Source organism: Tachyglossus aculeatus, chromosome 5 (genome assembly GCF_015852505.1).
Source record: "Tachyglossus aculeatus isolate mTacAcu1 chromosome 5, mTacAcu1.pri, whole genome shotgun sequence".
Classification (NCBI taxonomy): Eukaryota; Metazoa; Chordata; class Mammalia; order Monotremata; family Tachyglossidae; genus Tachyglossus; species Tachyglossus aculeatus.
In genome coordinates this window covers 54,246,674-54,266,535 of record NC_052070.1, presented here as the reverse complement: position 1 = coordinate 54,266,535, position 19,862 = coordinate 54,246,674, and the positions used below count along the sequence as shown (strand labels likewise).

Here is a 19,862-nt window from a genome sequence, read left to right as displayed (position 1 = left end):
CAAGGGATAAATTGTTTAAAACACATAGCCATAAAGAGCTGCCTTTGCGCAACTGTTGTCCCCCTCCCTCCTCAATTAATCTTACTTTTATAAATCTAGAAAATTGCTCTCTACTAGAAAGATTCAGACCTGAGAATAAAGTGCAAGTCAGGATTGAGCCAAAATAACCTAACACTACACAATTTGAGGGAACAAGACAGCAGTAAGTTGATTTACTTTTGTTGTAGCCTGTGTCATTCCTGAACCAAATTCACAGGGAAGGGGATCTGGGATTTCAAACCATTTAAGTAGCTTTTGTCATTTAAATGCTGTCCCAATGACCACATTCCCTTACTCTTCCGGGTACGTTATTTCCTCCTTTAGTGTAGAATTATGCTTCCTCCAGTTGTTGATCCTTGTTTTGGCCAATAGCGCTAACCCTCAAAAAGGTGCTAAAAATCCTTCCTGGAGGAGATCTCCAATCCCAAATGCTCTTTAGAATGCTTCATCTTCCTTCCCACAATTTCTATGATAGGGCAGTGCAATTTACTCATCCAGTTGCTTATTCACTGGCTAAATACAGGGGTAATTTTAATACTACAACACCTATTGAAAACACAAACATCACTCCCGAAATGGCTTACTGTGCTTGGTAAATGTGTACTCTTTGGGGCAGATTACTCTTGAACTAGTCTTACTTCATCCATGCATATTAAAGTGGGTATTATTTCTTATTAATTGAGAAACACCTTGTTTATTGGAGCCAAGAAGAGACCCAAATTGACTACATCCTGTTTAGATCCAGTAATTCACTCATTCATTCAATCATATTTATTGAGCGCTTACTGTGTGCACAGCACTGTACTAAGCGCTTGGGAAGTACAAGTTGGCAACATATATCTGACTGAAGGCGTTTGTAATGGGAATGCATATTACGTCTAAGTGGATTCAACAACTCTCCTGACCTGGAAATATTCAGTTTTTAAAAGTAGGAAAATTTTGAACAACTGACATCTACAACTGTTCCTCATAAATTGTTTCTAAAAAACAATTTAATAGGGTTTTCTAACGATTTTTGACCCTTAAAAAATTCCAGTTAAAAGTGCATTTAAATCTTACTCCTGAGAACACAAGTCAATTTATTTTTTTGGCCTAACTGTCTTTGCAAGAGATGAAAAATTCCCTTGGGGCTCTTAAAAGTGAGTATACCCTAAATGTATTTTGGACTGACCAACTCCAAATCTGCCAAATACAGCTATCAGGAAACCAAACTGTATTGCTAGGCCCAAGATTTCATAAAATCACTTCCAGCTGAGATGTAATCCATACAAAACAAATAAAATACAAGGGCCTTAGGAATGTTCCATTTTAAAACCCCCTCCCCACTTCTTCCTTCCCCTTATCCTCTAGCAGAATAGGAAGTATGCCTGATTGTACAAAATACCACCAATGGGCACTTTAGTTTGCTGGGAACTAAAGTAATTTCAAGATCGTGAAACCTCTCCAATAATGAAATTGTACTGCAAATGGGAGTCCAAAAAGAAGCTTTGCCAAAATAAACAGCTGATAAACAATGCCTCGGCTAAGCAAGGCCCAGCGCACAAGTGGAGACTTAATATAGAAACTCCATTTATGGGAGATATCACTTCGTGAAAGTTTAGCACTTTTAAAAACATTTGCCATTGCACCAAACTCTCAAAAAAAAAAAAGCCACAATCCCAGCAAGAAAAAACTCACATTATTTCAGACCTGGATTTTAACAAAATGTATAGTCCTGCAGTTAAATAACCGAGTATTATGCTGCTAAAGGTTAACCTTTTATTTTAAGCAATAACAGGACTAATTGGAGAGGAATGTCTGTGTAATCTGGCTGATTCATTTCCTCTTTTTAATTTTCCATTTGTTGATGAGGATTTTGAAGGAAAAATGCAATAACAAACAGGTGTTAATATAATAAAATTACACAAAAAGGTTTTCCTTGAAGCCTTTGTGGCTTCAAGTAAAAAGGTCAACCATTAGCGCTGACAAACTCCCCAAATTTTGAAAGTCTCCCACTACATTTCAACTATAAACTATATGTATATATAGTTTATATATACAAGTATACTATATTACTATAGCAATATACTAATATAGTATAGTAATATAGTAATATTTAGTAATATACTAAATATACTATATATAAATATAAACTATAAATCTATAAATTTTATAAATATAAAATATAAACTCCCAACTACTAATAATGCCAGAGTATTTTTTTCATTCATTCATTCAATCGTATTTATTGAGTGCTTACCGTGTGCAGAGCACTGTACTAAGCGCTTGGGAAGTACAAGTTGGCAACACGTAGAGACGGTCCCTACCCAACAGCGGGCTCACAGTCTAGAAGGGGGAGACAGACAACAACATAAAAACAGCATCGTCCTCTCCCTGCATCCCAATCACATTTCTCTCTTTTTTTTTTTAGAAAGCTATTAAATTGTACGAGTGAAGGGAAAACAATGGACATTTCAAAACGTCTGGGTTAAGAACGGATTAGTTGCCTTTTTACCCGGGGTTTGTTTCATCCCTGTCTTGGAAAGAAAGGGCTGCGTTCATAGTTTAATAACGAGGCAGTTTGTTTTTTGTTTTGTTTTTTAAAAAAAGGCCTAGGGTTTAACTTCGGTCAGCAGAAGGATGATTAAAACGGATTAAAAACCGTAGTGAAATTACTAGAGGGCGCTCTTTTCTTTTTCTCCAGGATTGGAAGCCCATCATCAGGAAAAAGATCCTACGCTACAGAAAACGGTCTTCCTGGAGGGAATTTTGACCCGTGGGGCATAAATCTAAATTCAGCCTTAAAAAAATATACATATATTCAACAAGAGGATCAACCAGTTCTGCTCCTAAAGCGAAATTTTTTCTGACATTTACGGAATCGAGCAGAAATGCTAGATTGTGACATGATTAATACTCTAAAAAAAAATGAAATTACTCCATGACTTAAGCAAGTGGTGAAAAACCGGATGTAAGGGTAGAATCAGAACGGGGGAGGGGATCCCACTTACAAGGCAGGGTATGGGTTAAACCAAGGCGTGTAGTGAGGGTTTTTTTTTTTTTTTTGCTCGTCATTAAAGTCTCAAAGGACTAAACGCTTTAAAAATGAAAGCTATAGATTATTACACTTTTCTCTCAGCGGCTTTTCTGACTTTTCTTCAGTGCCTAGTAAAGCGATGGGGCGACTAACTTTCTCTAAAGCTGCCCTTTGTTGTGGTTTGGAGCTGTTTTACTATTCAAAGGACCTGTAAATTTTAGAAGTCATCTTTGGTCACAAAAGGAGTAGTTATCTCAGCTGCCTCCTCCTCTCATGTTGGGTTTCGTGGCCTAAATGTCTCAGGTGAGTTTTCCTATCAGAACAATTCGGGCTCACACAACTACATTACACTGTTCACAAAGCAGCTAAGCATTCGGTCCTGAAATGATGTCTGCGGCGATCTATTGTTTCGGCTCGTGTGGATTTTTTTTAAAAAATTTCGGTTTTAAAGGCAAATTAAGTCCAAGTTGGTGGTGAGCTTGGCTTCTTGCTCTGCATTTTTCTGCCCTACTCACCCTGAATAGGCCCCACCACCCAAAGCTAAAGCAACAACAACAGATTTCAGGAAAAAGCTCATTGAAACAGGCCAACTTCTAAATTCTTCCCGGCCTACGGGGGGCACCGGGAGACTCTAAATGGATGAGGGATTCCAGGGAGATGGGGGAAGAAAGTGAGAGAAGGCGGGAGCCTTGGAAAAAAACAACCGCAGGCCTTTCCTTATGAATTCATTCATTCATTCAATCCATCGTATTTATTAAGCGCCTACTGTGTGCAGAGCACTGTACTAAACGCTTGGGAAGTCCTTGCCTTTAGCACCAGGTCAGCCAGGGTTGGTAGGGCAGCAGGAGCCGTTTGCTTGGGGGGTGTTCCATGACCTCGTTTTGGAAAGGGGGGTCATGGGTTCTAATCCCAGCCCCACCACGACTGCTGTGTGACCTTGGGCAAGTCACAACTTCTCTGAGCCTCAGTTCCCTCATGTAGAAAAACGGGATGAAGACTGTGAGCTGAGAGCTCACCTCCTCCAGGAGGCCTTCCCAGACTGAGCCCCCTTTTTCCCCACCCCCCCGCCCTACCTCCTTCCCCTCCCCACAGCACCTGTGTATATGTTTGTACAGATTTATTACTCTGTTTTACTTGCACATATTTACTATTCTACTTATTTTATTTTGTTAATATGTTTTGCTTTGTTGCCTGTCTCCCCCTTCTAGACTGTGAGCCCGCTGTTGGGTAGCGCCTGTCTCTATATGCTGCCAACTTGTACTTCCCAAGCGCTTAGTACAGTGCTCTGCACACAGTACGAGCTCAATAAATACAATTGAACGAATGAATTAATCAGAATAAATAGAAGTAAAGCCGGATGCACATCATTAACAAAACAAAATAAATAGAATAGTAAATATGTACAACCTCGGGCAAGTCACTTAACTTCTCTGAGCCTCAGTTCCCTCCTCTGCAAAATGGGGATGAAGACTGTGAGCCACACGGGGGTCAGCCTGATCACCTTGCCCCCCTGCCCAGCAATTAGGACGGTGCTTCGCACATAGTAAGCGCTTACCAAATGACAACACTATTATTAGCTCAATTGATTCCGGTTTCCTCCAGCCGCCCACGTTCGTCTTCACCCTATCTGAACCCTTCTAGACTGTGAGCCCGTTGTTGGGTGGGGACTGTCTCTATATGTTGCCGATCTATAATAATAATGATGGCACTTATTAAGCGCTTACTATGTGCAAAGCACTGTTCTAAGCGCTGGGGGGGCTACAAGGTGATCAGGTTGTCCCACATGGGGCTCTCAGTCTTAGTCCCCATTTTACAGATGAGGTAACTGAGGCCCAGAGAAGTTAAGTGACTTGCCCAAAGTCACACAGCTGACAATTGGCAGAGCCAGGGTTTGAACCTATGACCTCTGACTCCAAAGCCCGGGCTCTTTTCCACTGAGCCACGCTGCTTCTCTACTTCTCTCTGTACTTCCCGAGTGCTTAGTACAGTGCTCTGCACATAGTAAGCGCTCAATAAATAAAATAAATAAGAGAAGCAGCGCGGCTCAGTGGAAAGAGCTCGGGTTTTGGAGTCAGAGGTCATGGGTTCAAACCCCGGCTCCGCCAATTGTCAGCTGTGTGACTTTGGGCAAGTCACTTCACTTCTCTGGGCCTCGGTTACCTCATTTGCAAAATGGGGATTAGGATTGTGAGCCCCACATAATAATAATAATAATAATAATAATTGCATTAATAAAACGCTTACTATGTGCAAAGCACTGTTCTAAGCGCTGGGGAGGCTACAAGGTGATCAGGTTGTCCCACAGGGGGCTCACAGTCTTAATCCCCATTTTACAGATGAAATAACTGAGGCCCAGAGAAGTGAAGTGACTTGCCCAGAGTCACACAGCTGACAATTGGTGGAGCCGGGATTTGAACCCATGACCTCCGACTCCAAAGCCCGGGCTCTTTCCATTGAGCCACGCTGCTTCTCTAGGGGACAACCTGATCACCTTGTAGCCTCTCCAGCGCTTAGAACAGTGCTTTGCTCATAGTAAGCGCTTAACAAATACCAACATTATTATTATAAATACGATTGGACTGAATTGAATTGAACCACCTCCTTTGGAACATATCCGGGTGAAATCGGCAACCACTTCACCTCTGCAAGCGCCCCCTCCCCTTTCAACCACAGACACGTGTCACGGGGCTGGAGCCCCCTCCCCTTTTCCTGTCTGGTTTTTTTTTCCTTTTTTTCCTTTTTCCCTTCTTTCCTTTTCCCCTTCTCCCGCCCCCCTTCCCTGCTGTCGGCAGCAAAGGCAGGCAGGCTTAAGGAAGCGGCGCGCAGGCCCGGCCCCTGGGAGGTGGCGGCCGGCCAATTCCAGACTGGATAATTCCAGTTGAGGCCGGTTCTGGAGACACAAACGAGCCGTGCCTTCTTTTTCCCAACCTCCCCCCCTTCCCAAGGCCGTGGGTCTCCACAAAGACTTGCCCCCCCCGGGGACCGGCGGCGGGGAAAGACCTTGCGGTGCCGTCGCATCCTGGGGCGTCGGGCCTTCCACGACCATTCCCAAAAAAACCCAGTCCCGTTTCCCGAGGGGCCTCTTCTCCTACTCAAACGCAAGACATGAGTAGGGAAAAAACGGGCCGCCTGAACGGGAACGGTGCCCCGAAAACGTTCGGGGGAGCCACAGGCCTCCTTGCAGTTTTCGCAGGGGAGAACCATAAAAATTGGGGTGACCCCTTCCTCCACAGCCCACCGACTCTACAATGTAGCCAAGGCCAAAGCCTCTGGAAAATGGTAGGCGTCTGAGCCGGCACACACTCGGAACAAAAAAAAAACAACAAAACCTATTATGCGATGCACATTTTTAATAGATGAGAGAGCTCCAGATGATCTAATACAACGTGCATGCTTTTTCCCCCTTCCTTCCTCTCTCTCTCTCTACCCCTCCCCTTTTCTAAAGAGCCAATCCTTTTAAGCGTTCGGGCTCCTGCATTTCAGGAGGGGGGGGGGGGAATAAATATTTAATCCACCTCATACAATTAAACTGCTAATTGGCTTTTACTGGTTTCCATCGCCAATTTCAATATGCAGGCTTCACTTAAGCGGCTGGAAGGCCCAAGCGCCGGCATCACGATACATCTACGGCAAGATCTTTTTTCTCCCCCTTTCTGCAGATTCATACGCATTTTCAGTTAATAGGATTTGCTTTTTCGTAGAGATTAGTTTTCCAGAGACATGAAATGGACAGTGAAATAAAAATAGTACTGAAAGACAACATGAGAATGAGAGATTACTACTAAATCCATAAATAAAAATCACGGAGAATTGTTAAGATTTGGTCTGAAAAACCATTTCAATCAATCGTATTTATTGAGCGCTTACTATGTGCAGAGCACTGTACTAAGCGCTTAGGAAACCCGTTATTTCACTTAAAAAGTAAAATAAGTAATACGTTTCATAGATATAGAAATTACAAGATAATCTATTGTCCTTCCTCAGTTTTCCTTTACATCTGCAAAGGAAACGTTCAAAGGAAGGTTTGCAAAGAAACGTGCAAAGGAACTGCAGTAAGTACTCAATAAATACAATTGAATCTGCATTCCTCCATATGCAATTTTGATGTGAAAGGCAAAAGAGGGGGAAAATACTTTACTCCTAAATAATTCCCTACATGTATGAATTTTTAACATCAAGGCTCAAACATTTCCATTCACAACTTAGCATAAACTTCCAATGGTTTCATTCAGCTGTCCCCAGCAAAAAGTCTCATTTTTAAATTATGTGTATCACCTTGGCTGGCAAGTGGAATATGAGCAGCAAATAGGGTTGGTGAGTGGGGGCGGTGGAGGGGAGGTTAGAATTATGCAGTGAACTTAAATTCACTAATTTTTACTTTCACACCAGCCATATGAGGCTGCAAGGAAAATCACCAGAAGAGATTATGCTTCTAATCACCAATTTAGTTGCATCAGTTTTTCTAAGATTAAAATGCACTAATCTATATGATAGTGGATTTCCTTGGTATATCGCATGCTTAAAAAGTCAATGAGTAACTCACAAATTTGGTTCCCAACTATGAGAAGCAGTGTGGCCTAGTGGAAAGAACCCGGGCCTGGGAAATGGAAGGACTAGGTTCTAATCCCAGCAGTGCCAGTTGTCTGCAGGTAAGTGGAGGCAAGCCACTTAATTTCTCTGTGCCTGTTTCCTCATCTGTAAAATGGGAGTTCAATACCTGTTCTCTCTCCTACTTAGACTGTGAGACCCACGAGGGACACAGACTGTGCAGCCTGATTAACTTCTCTCTACGCCAGTGCTTACACCAATGCCCTGACACATCATAACCCCTCAAATACAACAATAATCACAACACATCTGCTGCTTCAGAATGGGAACTGTACTGGAGTTTAATAAAAGCAAACAGAAAGAGATAACTACCTCCAACAATCTGCAGGTTCTCTGCCCATTCATTCACCTAGTATAATTGAGCTAATTTTATTAGGAACTTAAAACTCTACAAATGCACCTCAGGAACTATTCTAGTTTGTCTCAAATTTGATACAATGCTATGCGAGTGACTAATTGGGATCGCTATTAATGGTTAAAAATCAACATTACTTTTTGCATATGCTAAAACTTGCCAAATTTGGACATCAGTTTTCATTCGATAATGCAAATCAGAACTAACTGTGCAGCAAGCTAGTAAATCAGTATTATCACTCCCCTCATCACAAATACCCAAATAAATATTCTTAAAAAAATTAAAATGTAAGAAAATCCATCAGTCATCTCAACACATGCTACGCCACCCATTCATAATGATCTTGCTCACCCCTTTCTGCATCAGGACGGAAGTTTTCCCCGATGCAAGATCACTGAAATGCAGAAACATTTCCAGCCAGTGCTGGAGGGAAATATTTCAGCACAAATATGAACCAAAAAATGCAGGAAACCAGCTACTCTTTCAAAACTGTATGCTGGAAGGAAAAAACAACACTTCTATTTGATGAAATTGCCCTCACCCATATCACTACCAAGGAAATCGTAAAGAAATCCTAAATTCTACCATCTTTGGTCTGAAGAACAGAGATTGTTACTTTTTTTAATTATAAAAAAAAAGACTTTCACAACAGGGCCACCACATTCCTTTTTGCAGTCTAGAGAGGAAGAGAAGTCCTTTTAGGACAAGGAGAACTGTGTGCATAGTTGCTAGCTGAATGGAACATCACATGGTCTACCAGTTTTTGTTAAATTCAGTAACTAAAAGCATTTGCCAAGACAAGCAATAACAAAAATCTTTCTTCAGCTCTGTGGTAATTGCAAACTAACTGCCACATATTCTTGTTTTTGAGTTTTTTTTTAAAAAAAGATACAAGTTTGCAATTTACAAGAGTGAATAAATTGTGTTTTATCAATCAGATTTCAGCTGGGATTTAAAAAAAAACATGTGCGATTTCCCTTTTCCTCCTACCCAACCCTTAAAAATCAAGATGAAAAAAGGAACCTCTGGAATATATTCTCTAGGGTGAAAAAAGGTGCCACCACTTAACTGCTAAAAGAAAAACCAAAAAAACCCCACCCCATGAGGTCTTTGTTGCTCAAAACTCTGTAGGTTGCTCTCAGAGTAACACTCAAACAGCATGAATCACACAGGCGTTTCACAGAAATCGGTTTTTCCTGTCTGATTACTCCGGAGAGACTGATGGTCTCTTTCACTTTCCCTCTTCCCAGCACCTCCCCTAATCATCTACGCAATTAATACCTTGCTGTTTTCAACATAACCAATAATGAGAAGTAAAAGGGGATTTTACTACACGAGGTTCACAAGATACAAATGTCAACTCAATCTTGAGAACCAGAAACAACCGGCCTGTTAAGGAAACCTTGTTCAGAGCCCTTTTCAAACAAGGCCATGTGACCAAAATCTAGTAGTTCTACCCTCACAGTTACTAGTGTGGTTTAATGAAAGTCATGTAGCTTAAATAAACAGAACAGCAGTCCTCAAAAGTTATTTTTCAAACATTATCTTTCCTCCCTAATGTACAGTATAATCAAGAAGTCATCTAAACATTTAAACTCTATGCCTAAAAGTAAACTTCTGCAGTTACTTGATATACAGCACAACTGACAATTGTGCATGGCAGGCGTAAAGGCAAGAGACCAAATATGAAAGACAATGGAAGGAAAAAGAACTACTTTTGGTAACAATGACTATTACATGCAGATTATTATTTCATCCATCTGGACTGTAAATTCCTTGTGTTGATATTTATCCCTTAATCTTCACAGAGGGCTGGCTGCATTAAGTGCCTGGGAGAATACAATAGAATTGGTGGGCATTAGCCCTGCCCTCAAGTACTTTTACAATCTACCAAAGGGAGTCTTGAACCTAAAATAAAATACAGAAAGCTGGAAGTGATAGCACACTAAAATATGCATGTAAAGGATGCTGGGGTGAGGAGGGGAAGGTGCTTAGGTGATGCTGAAGTGGAAGGGGCAGTTAGGGAAATGAGAAATTAACCAGAGCCGGTCTCCCGGAGGAGGTGTGATTTCAGAAGGGCTTTGGAGAGGAGGCAAGGAGGAGCGCGCTGGATTTGAGGGTTTAGGGACTTCCAGGGAAGAGATCCGCAAATGAACTCCAGTGAGGAGGTCATGAACGTGGACTGTGGACTGGGGTGTAGGACGGAAAGTTGTTTTCTCTCTGTTGCACTCGCGAGCACTTTGTTCAGGAGGCACTTAGTGATCACCTCTGAGACACTGACCCCAAACTTTCACCATTTAAGAGCCATTAAAAGTTACAATGGTCCGATTCCAATAACCTTTTATCTGGGATAAGAGCCAAGAAGGCCAAAAATATATGGTCTGTTCTCAAAGTCATTATGGAACTCTGGGTGATTTCTGAATAAACTTAACTTGCACTTAAACTGTTTCAAATGCATGCAACAGAAAAAATGCTGTGAAGATGCAGAAAAAGGAAAATGTTGAGAAATCTAATTGGCACACCCTGGTGGAAACAAATATGCTAATTAAGTAAATGAGTAAATATTAGAGGCTCTTAGGAATCCTTAGTTATGTTATTTCCATTTCTTTAATCAATAGATTCAAACGGAAACTCTTTCAACAGAATTACCATTAAATAGTTCTTTTAAACGAGAGCAACTCCTTAAGTGGCCTATACAGTGACAAATAGAGAACACAGGCAGTAGCGATAAATTTCCACTATAAAGATCCAATTCACACCAGTTAAATGCTGTGAATAGTCTTGCAGAAACACAAGGTGTGTCTTTAAAAAGACTTCACAACTAGGCGTGCCATTAATCCAATGTTTACTCATTTGAAATGCATCGCTATGAATCTATTCACTGAATCAGTCTTAATTAAGCAGAAGGAAAAAAGCATTTTCCAGTAGATGGGCAAACAAAAACAAACAGGTAAAAGCGACATATTTTAACCACTAGTCAATTGATACATAGCACCATTGTTTCTCTGAATGTCCCAGGGGGTTTCTGGAGACATGGCAAAACTTTACAATTAAAGATCCTAGGGAACATTTCAGCAAATGGATTTATTCATTCAATCGCATTTCTTGAGCGTTTATCTCAGCAGAAGACCAAAAACACTACTGTGGATTTAGTGAGCATTTTTTTATAGCGATTCGCTTACATTTTCAAGGACAGCGAAATGAAACTGGACATCGGGTGGGTTTTGAAAAACCTCTGATGGTTTCAACGACAGGGCACTTAACAACCTTTAGCCTAATCAATTTTTTGTTTCAAAATGAAAAGCATACTGTCCACTCATCTACGATTCTTTTTTTATATCGACATATAGTTGTCCTTTGTACTCAAGGACAACTCAATGCACTGATGATGACATTGGTGCCCATGTGGCTGAAAAGGCCTAATGAGGGACTCACAATTCCAACCACACTGCATACACACACAAAAATATTATTCCTTGCTGTGTTGTCATGTTGGATGTTTGCAATCCCTGCAGCTGTTTTCATTTTTGCCTCCTTGTCTCAAGATCCTTACAAGGATCATCTAATTCACTCTGTCGAAAATTTACTGCTTTTGCACGGTCCTTCAGAAAATGGAGAAAATAATACCGTAAGGAGACCGCAATGCTCTTTAGTGCTGACCATCACACTATGAAAATTTCAATCTTTTTTAATAAGAAACCTCCAGAAAATAGCAATTTTAATGTTTTTTTCCGGAACACCAGATTATTATTCAGTATGAATGATACTTTAATTTGCAATGGTTTCCAATTGTCGGTTTCTTCTACAGAATTCTAAGTCGGGAATACATCTTGCCCTTGATTTGGCATTTTCCATCCTGTTACCATCTCTTTCCTCGGCATTGGAATGAAGCTACAACTGGAATTTTGAACATTCTTTTGAAATTTACGGAGTTGAAAAGTGCTCTGTGCATCTTGGTGATGCAAATGAATGAGTTTTTCGTGACTTAACAATAAATTCTTCACTTTAAACACATTTTCCTTGAACGAAAGAACTGACTGAAATTAGAAAGCGGTCAATTTCTTGCATTTAGTTCATTGACCCTTGGATTCAAGGGTGCAGAGAGGAAAGTCTTCTAGACTGTGAGCCCGCTGTTGGGTAGGGACCGTCTCTATATGCTGCCAACTTGTACTTCCCAAGCGCTTAGTACAGTGCTGTGCACACAGTAAGCGCTCAATAAATACGATTGAATGAATGAAAGGGTGAGGACTATCTGGAAGAGACGCTTCCGGCATCTATGTGGCCACCTCTTCTCCCTTCTTGAAAATCAACTGCCCAACCCCAGTTGCAGACCCGGGACGAAACGATCGTCTGTGGAAATGATCGTTTTCCGTCAGATCCCGACAAACGGTCAATTCCACGGCCGCGGACTACTTAATGTTTGCTCTTGTTCTTCGCTAGGCGGGTTATCGGGGGCGGGGAATACAGACTCTTGTATTGAATCAATCCCTTTTAGAAACCGTCGCCCCAAGACTGGTCTTGAGCATTGGAGAGAACAAAAGGGCCTTTCACCTTACCTGTCGCTGCTGGTACTGCTGCTGCTGCTGATCGAATCGCTACTGGACGATCGACTTCTAGAACCGCTGCCGCTAGGAGACCTCGTGGGTCTAGACGCTTGGCTAGCCAGCCTCTGGGGAGACTGATTCCTAGACTGGGATGAGTGTGGTGAGCGACTCCTGCTGTGCTGGTAATTCCGTTCTGGCCTTCGGCCTCGTACCTCCCGCGTAATGTCATCCCTGTAGATATCCCTGTGTACCACACTGGGTAATGTAAACTGCTCCCGGGCCCTAGGTTCGTAACGGGGATCGTGAGCATCAAAGCGGTTTGGACTTCGACTCCGAGAAGTATAATAGAGCCCGTGTTGTAAAGTCCGCTCTCGAGGATCTCTATAGTAATCCTGATCGTAATGCCGTGTCCGATCAAATCCTCCCGTCCCCCGTTCATGGTGTCCATAGGCACTATGTTCATAAGCACGCTCCCTGTTATCTGAAGCCCTGCATTTAGGAGGGGGGAAAAATATTTAATCAATCAGAAAGGGGCAAGCAAAACTAAAAGCAATCATGCAAACATTCACCTCAGCACTGACTTGACTTTGGCAGTTCTGCTCTAGTCGGCAATAACCTAGTAAGCGAACACTGACGAGCTTAACATTTTACTCAACTCCAAAAGTTATTTTCTGATTCAGTGTAGCTGAGCAATCGTTTTGTTTTGATATCTTGGGCTTTCACGACCAGAGCTGTACAGAACAACGTAATACAAAGTCAAACTCGCAAAGTTTTCTTTTTCGGTATAAGGAGGAATTCCATCTTTCACTTCAAACTTCAAAAGCGCTGGGGCCACATTATTAAATTTCACTACAAATCTTCCCCCCATTCGAGGAAAAAAACATTCAATTGAGCATCTTTGGCCTTCTTTTCCTCCCGAAAACTCATCCTAAGAAATACGATCATAGTCGTGAAAGCCCCAGTGCAAAGCATGACCCAGCAATAAGAAGCCACTTCCAAAAAAGTGGGTTATACTTCCCACACAAACTCAGAAATGTAGGTTTTCACTATTAAATGTATCCACCTTTATTAGGAAGCGCCTCCCCCACCCCCCGCCCCCATTAGATGATTATATCTTGACTCCCAGGCACATTGCTTCCTGCTAAAGAAATATTCCATCACCGGTATCACTAGGATTCTTAGGATGCTAAGTCCAAATAATAGCAAAATGGAATTCAAAAGGTCCCAGGAATATTAGCTGCAACATTCTTTTCTGTGCAAGTTTTATTCTTCATTTGACAGGCATGGGTTTTTACAGTTCCCTTCTGCCATACGTTAAAACAAAATTCCCATTCTGGAATACAACTAAGAGTTAGTTGCATGTGCTGAGAATGTTGGTATGCGTTCTTATAAGATTACAGAATAGCAAAAATGTGAAAAGATAAAAGAAAATTTTGAAGGGTTCAATGCTCCACTTTAGGATAGCTACCAGGATGGTATGGCTTTTGAGATTAATTTTCCAATTGAAAAGTTGAGGTTGTGAGTAATGATAGTCTGTTGAGGTCTTGAAAAAAAGAGAAGCAAAATTATGAAATACAATGCAAGTGTATACACTCTTAATTTTCAAATGTACTTCCCATTTGATAAAGAACACCTTAAGCTTTCCCGCTTTCTTGCCACTCTTCCTTTGGGAATCAATTCAATTTCCTCTAATTCCCTGGATCCTAGTTGCCCACCTCACTCCAGTTCTCCTCTTCAGTTGAGTCACTTGACATATCTTCTATCAAAGGGAGTAAGGAATGATGGACAAAGTTTTCAATGTTCTTTCAAACTGACGATGGAATTAAAATCTTCCTTGATGATGAGCAGCTTGAAAAGCCTCCACCTTAACTATAACTGTGCCCAAGATATATCTGCTCTGGATTCCAAAAACTCAAACTTTCTACCCTTCACTCTTTGCCTGACAGCAATCTGTCTCGGGGGCTGCATTTTCAATTTCAGAGCCCTCTCAAGAATGTGACAGAATGCCAACATAAAAATGTAATAATGACTCCCCTACTTAATAAAGTTGAAAAAGGCACCTAGTGAATTTTAACTGCCACAACTTTGCCATTTAGAAAGCTAATCCAAGGTCTAGCAAACAGTGTTGGTTTTTTTGGAAGGCTCAAGATCAACAGTTCTATAAATGATCTATTTTAGCACCCTATTAAATGTTAATCAGAGATAGCTGGTTTAATGGTATAAAAGAAAACAATACTTCTAGAAAGGTTACTGCTACAGCTGATAGGAAAAACAGAAACAAAATCCTTACTCCAATAAAAGGACACAGAAGACAGGCACAAGAGCTAGCAGAGCTGAAAATCTAATGGCTACAATGCTTTTTCAATTTATCTATTAGTACTAAGTGCTACTGGAGTTAGTGGAAAGAGAGGGTTTGACTTAGGTTAGGAGAGGGGCTAATATACACAGGGCAGGACATACCAACCTTTTCCAAGTGTGGAAACACGACCTATAATCCCAATTAAATCTAGGGAGAGAATTGTGAACATAACTTCCCCAATTTGGCCCCTCTTATAGGGGTAATCCACCTTCTTAATGGGCAAGGGTGTCAAATGATATTTAGATGAACAAGAAAAAAAAAATCTTAGTGGCAAGGCAAAAAAAATTCCACTGGAAGCAAGTTGTCCCAGACTGAAACCGTAACTCTCAAGCCCCAGGCTTCTTTCTTGAGATAGTAGACATTTATAAAACATCCACATTAAAAATTAAAAAAAAAAATTCCAGCCCTAAGTCTGAATCAAGCAGCTGGTAGAAGTATACCCAACGTTTGAGGAATGCAACGTTGCTGGCAAGCAATCCACCTTTGTAGCCATCCAGCTCAGCCAAATTTTGATTGACGTATCCACAAACTGAATATCACCATGTTTTAAAAGCTACGGTATCTTTAAGAGGGCAGCAGCGACCTGCTTAAGAAACTAGATAGTAATCCACTCCCCCTGGGCTACTGAAGTCTTGACTGTATACCATCCCATAAATTCAAGGCAGTGGTCCTTATTCCAGCACTTGAGAAGAATGGCTATAATTCCAAGCTTTAGGAACGTCCATCATCTCATTTTTTTTTCCCATACCATCAGGAAGAGTAATCCCAGTAAACATGGAAATGATGTAGATCCAAAAGGGAATCATCAAACATTGCCTTCTCTCTTCGCCATCCAATTACACATTTCCAGGTCTAAATGTTGTTTGTAGAATCCAAGCTGTTGCATCAATTAAAGTCTGCTAGAATTTTTATTTTTTGGTGACAATCCAATTAATATGTGAACTGCATGTAGTGAAAACTGAGAACCACATCATGTTCTCAAAGACTCTCTGTAGGCTCTAGTATTCCGAAGATACTCCATATAGAACTGCGACAAAAGCCGTAGAAAATAGCTCCATCTGGTAGTAGGGATATATCCGCGGAAGGCCTCAACATTATCCAAGAAAAGGAATTATTAACTCTAGAAGAAGGATAACTCCAAAAATGGTGCTGCCATAGGAAATCTTCCATCTTAAGACCACCACCTTATCTCAAGAGTAGATATCCAACCAGCTGCAGGAAATATCCTCTAGGACTCCACAAGATACCAGCCTCTGGGATGGGAATCACTTCTGTTTCCAACCCGAAATAGGAAACATAGAGAGAATGCCCAAAATTTTAAATCCATCTGGGGCCCCTATATATGAGTTTGTGTTTCTCACCATATCAAATACAAAATACCTGCCTAGAGAAACCTTGGAACTTACCCATCAAGTCTCCGCTCATAGCGTCCTTCCCGTGCATGAAGTGATGGTGGGGGGCCATAAGTAGGCCCCCCACCACCTCCTCTGAACCCAGAAACCTCTCTACTACGTGATGCTATGGAAACTGTATCATCCAATCCCCGAGCAGCACTTGGAATGGTGCCTGGTTCATTATAATCCGTCCGAAGGTCTCTATCTCCCATTTTGTTGACTGAATTGTGCGCCTTCTGTGCACTTTTGATGTCCACAAAATCCACAAAGGCTGCCACTCCACCTTCGGATCCCCTTTTGGGGAGAATTTTGACACTTTCAACACGTCCATATCTGGGAGGGGAAGAAAAGCAAATATGTTAATTATGCCAGTGCAGTTCTAAACATCAAGACGACGACTAAAGAGCAATACAAGGGAACACGCTCACGTTTCCTAAATAAGCTTTCGAAACCAAAAATCCTTCCAAAGCAATTTCATGTAAGGGACAGAATTTTCCATTCTGATGCTACAAACCACTCCATTAAGATTCATATTTCCCTTGATCAGAAGAGAACATTTAATTCATGGATAATTTAATCAGTTGAAACATTTAGGCTTTCCATCTTCTAGTACACAGTAATATAGAAAATGGCAATATCTTTGACTACAAAGACACTTAACTGGAATGAAGTTGCGAGAGTTTCAAAAAAATCTTGACAATTCAGAGTGGAAGGAAGTATGATTAAATCTAACAGTGCCAAAAAAGCTAAAAATAAAATCCTAAAAGTCTTCACTTAAAAATAAAAAGTGTGACCACATTCAGCTATTTTATAACTCAATTAAAATAACATGACCACTGGAAGAGCAAGGAACTGGTCGCTTGGGGACCCGGGTTCTGACACCAGCTCTGCCACCTGCCTGTCATGTGACCATGGGCAAGTCACTTCTCTCTGCCTCAGTTTCTTTATCTGCAAAGTGGGGATTGCATACCTGCTCTTCCTCCTCCTTGGACTGTGCGCCCCATTTGGAACAGGGACTGAATCTGGTCTGATTTCAGTTTTGTACCTACCCCAGCACTTGGCAAAGTTCTTGACATTGGTGTAAGTGCTTAGTACCACAATAATATTAACAATAATTAATAAACTGGACGTGCTTTCAGGCATCCTTCAATTTTTTCTAATCATTAAATGAGGGCATGTCCTGTTAGAAAATTTACTTTGCAAGGTCATTTGAACCTTAAAACATTTGATTTAAAAATAAAGAAAAGTCTATATTCAAATAGGAATCCATCTTAAGTGTTACTTTCAAGGGACCATTTCACTAAAAGGATACTACAAAAGGCCTTTTCATAAACTTTAGTCTTTTGTTTCCTCTAAAAGTAGCTCAAAACCCTCCACTGGCTCACCACCATTTATTTCCCCCATTTCTTTACTCCCTACTCCCCAACTCGTCTTTCTTTCTCCCAAACCAACTTTTTTTTTTATTGTACTTCATTCTTGATTCTTCTGTCTCCATCCTCTCACTCACACTGTTCCCTACGTAAGACAAACCACAGCTTTCCCCACATTCAAAGCCCTCTCAAAATCTCACCTTCTCCACCAATTCTTCCCTAATTAATCTCCCAGCATCCTGAGCCATATCATCCCTTTAACTCAAACTTATTTATGCTTTCCTCAGTACTTATGTTCATATGCATAACACTCACTGATTGACTCCTTATTTTGTACTTCCCAAGTGCCTAGAACAGTGAGCTGTACCTATTAAGTGCTCAATAAATTTTACTAGAAGGCGTACATTACGTTTTAAAATACGGTATTTGAAAATCAGTTCCTCCCTAACCTGCTAGAAACCCTAGGTCATGATTCTTTATTTCCCCTGCAGGTGATATCACACACAATTTTTTTTAATGGTATTTGTTAGATGCCTACTATGTGCCAGGCACTCTACTAAGCGCTGGGGTAGATACAAGCTGATCAGGTTGGACACAGTCCTTGTCCCACATGGGGCTTACAGTCTGAATTCCCATTTTACAGATGAGATAACTGAGGCACAGAGAAATGGATTACCCAAGATCACAAAAGACAAGTGGAGGAACCGGAATTAGAACCCAGATCTGTCTGATCCCAGGACTGCGCTCTATCTCCTAGACCATGCTGCTGCCTTTTTTTTTTTTTGCCTGAGACTTCCTGCTCTGCCTTAGGCTTTTATATTACCAGATAAAACCTATCATCCTGAAATCAAGTTTTGACAGCACAGAGAAAGAGAAAGTTTACAGATTTCATTTTTATATAAATTTGTTGGCAAGGGGTGTGTTAATAATAATAGTGGTATTTGTTGAGTGCTTACTATATGACAGGCACTGAACTAAGGGCTAGGGTAGATGCAAGATAATCAGGATTCCATAAGGGGCTTGCAATCTAAGTAGGAAGGCCAACTGATAATTTAATTCCCATTTCGTGGAAGAGGGAACTGAGGCACAGGTAAGTTAAATGACTTGCCCAAAGTCACACAGCAGTAAGTTGCAGAGCTGGTATTTGAACCCAGGTCCTCTGACTCGCAGGCCTGTACTCTTTCCACTAAGCCATGCTACGTGTTTAGAAGGTATTTTTGGGGGTGGGGGATTTTCTTTTTAATCAGCAAATGTTTTTATGCACATGATTGTGTGAGTATAAATGCTTTTTTGCACCCCATGAATAACGTATCTGCAAAAAGGCTTTTTGCTGGGAGTGGAACGAACCCAGGTCCTTCTGATTCCCAGGACTGTCCTCTATCTGAAGCCACTACGCCACGCTGCTTTCGTTTCCCTGGTATTGCTCATTATTGTCAGCCTTGCCCTTGTGTGGTTCCTCCAGTTTATTCTCCTCCTGCTTCAGAAGCTCCTGACTCAAGCTCCCACTAAGCTCAATAAATAGCCCTGGGCCCAGCTCAGCTGGCTCTGACTCCCACAGGCCCAGCCCTGAGACATAAAGCCGCAGGCACTCGCAGAAGAAAGCAGGCATGTTATCAGAACATTAGTGAGACACAGAAGGCACTGCCCTAAGTGTGGCCCATTCCTGAATAACAGTACTACTAATAATAACAATAGTATTTGTTCAGCACTTGCTATACATGAAGCACTGTGCTAAGCACTGCAGTAGATAGCAGATAGAAGATAGTGAGGACAGACATCATCCCTTATGGCCTAGTGGATAGAGCACTGGGAGTCAGAAGGTCATGAGTTCTAATTCTGCTTCTGCTACTTGTCAGCTATGTGCCTTTGGACAGATCACAACTTCTCTGTGCCTCAGTTACCTCATCTGTAAAATGGGGATTAAGACTGTGAGCCCCACACGGGACAACCTGATAACCTTGTGTCTACCCCAGTGCTTACAGCAGTGCTTGGCACATAGTGAGCACTTAACAAATACCATCATTATTAGTATTAACTTGGGCAAGGCACTTATCTTCTCTCTGCCTCAGTTACCTCATCTCTAAAATGGGGACTGAGACTGTGAGCCCCATGTGGACAGTGTCCTACCCGACTTGCCTGTATCCACCTCAGTGCTTGGTACAGTGTCTGGCAGAGTA

General features: G+C 41.4%; 1 protein-coding gene across 3 annotated transcripts in view; it reads right to left on the bottom strand.

Annotated features, from left to right (window-relative positions):
* Positions 1–19,862, bottom strand: part of SPEN (spen family transcriptional repressor) — a 94,864-nt gene that overhangs the window by 52,173 nt on the left and 22,829 nt on the right. For all 3 annotated transcript variants that reach the window (XM_038746518.1, XM_038746520.1, XM_038746519.1), the window contains exons 2-3: positions 16,328–16,648; positions 12,575–13,051 (exon numbers count right to left, since the gene is read on the bottom strand). In XM_038746518.1, coding sequence (XP_038602446.1) covers positions 12,575–13,051; positions 16,328–16,648 — 798 coding nt within the window. The remainder of the gene's footprint in view (positions 1–12,574; positions 13,052–16,327; positions 16,649–19,862) is intronic.